At 67.0% G+C, this 455-nt stretch overlaps 1 protein-coding gene across 1 annotated transcript in view; it reads right to left on the reverse strand.

The window, feature by feature from the left end:
* Positions 1-455, reverse strand: part of CHLNCDRAFT_58332 (hypothetical protein) — a gene marked incomplete at both ends in the record, with an annotated part of 9,681 nt that overhangs the window by 2,852 nt on the left and 6,374 nt on the right. The window contains 2 exons of the mRNA XM_005846487.1: positions 33-174; positions 347-419. Coding sequence (XP_005846549.1) covers positions 33-174; positions 347-419 — 215 coding nt within the window. The remainder of the gene's footprint in view (positions 1-32; positions 175-346; positions 420-455) is intronic.

The raw sequence follows: 455 nt of genomic DNA on the forward strand, positions 1-455 counted from the left end.
AGCTCCTTCTGCGCCACATTGAGCACCCCCACCGCCGCGTCGGGCTGGCGCAGCTGGTTGTTGATGCTGATCAGCGCCTCCACCGCGGTGTGGGGGCTGCTCTGGAACTCCAGCTCCTTGTAGTGCAGCGCCTTGGCGTACGCGTGGCACTTCTCGGCCAGCGCGCCCAGCGTGCTGCGGGGGGGAGTGGGGGAAAGGGGGTCAGGTGCACAACCGGGGTGAGAAGGATGCAGCGCACGGAGCAGGGAGGAGAGAAGAGGGAGGAGGGCGCGGAGCCTCACCCCACTGGCAGCAGAGACCCCACACACGGTAGAGCCCCCAGCCCCCCCACCCACCCCCCACCCACCGCGTGTCCAGCGGCAGCGCCTTTTCATCGTGCTCCATGAACTCTGCCAGGTTGAGCAGGGTGGTGACCATGTCTGGGGGGATGGTGGGGGAGGCCTATTGCTTTTGAA

Source organism: Chlorella variabilis (genome assembly GCF_000147415.1).
Source record: "Chlorella variabilis unplaced genomic scaffold CHLNCscaffold_14, whole genome shotgun sequence".
Classification (NCBI taxonomy): domain Eukaryota; kingdom Viridiplantae; phylum Chlorophyta; class Trebouxiophyceae; order Chlorellales; family Chlorellaceae; genus Chlorella; species Chlorella variabilis.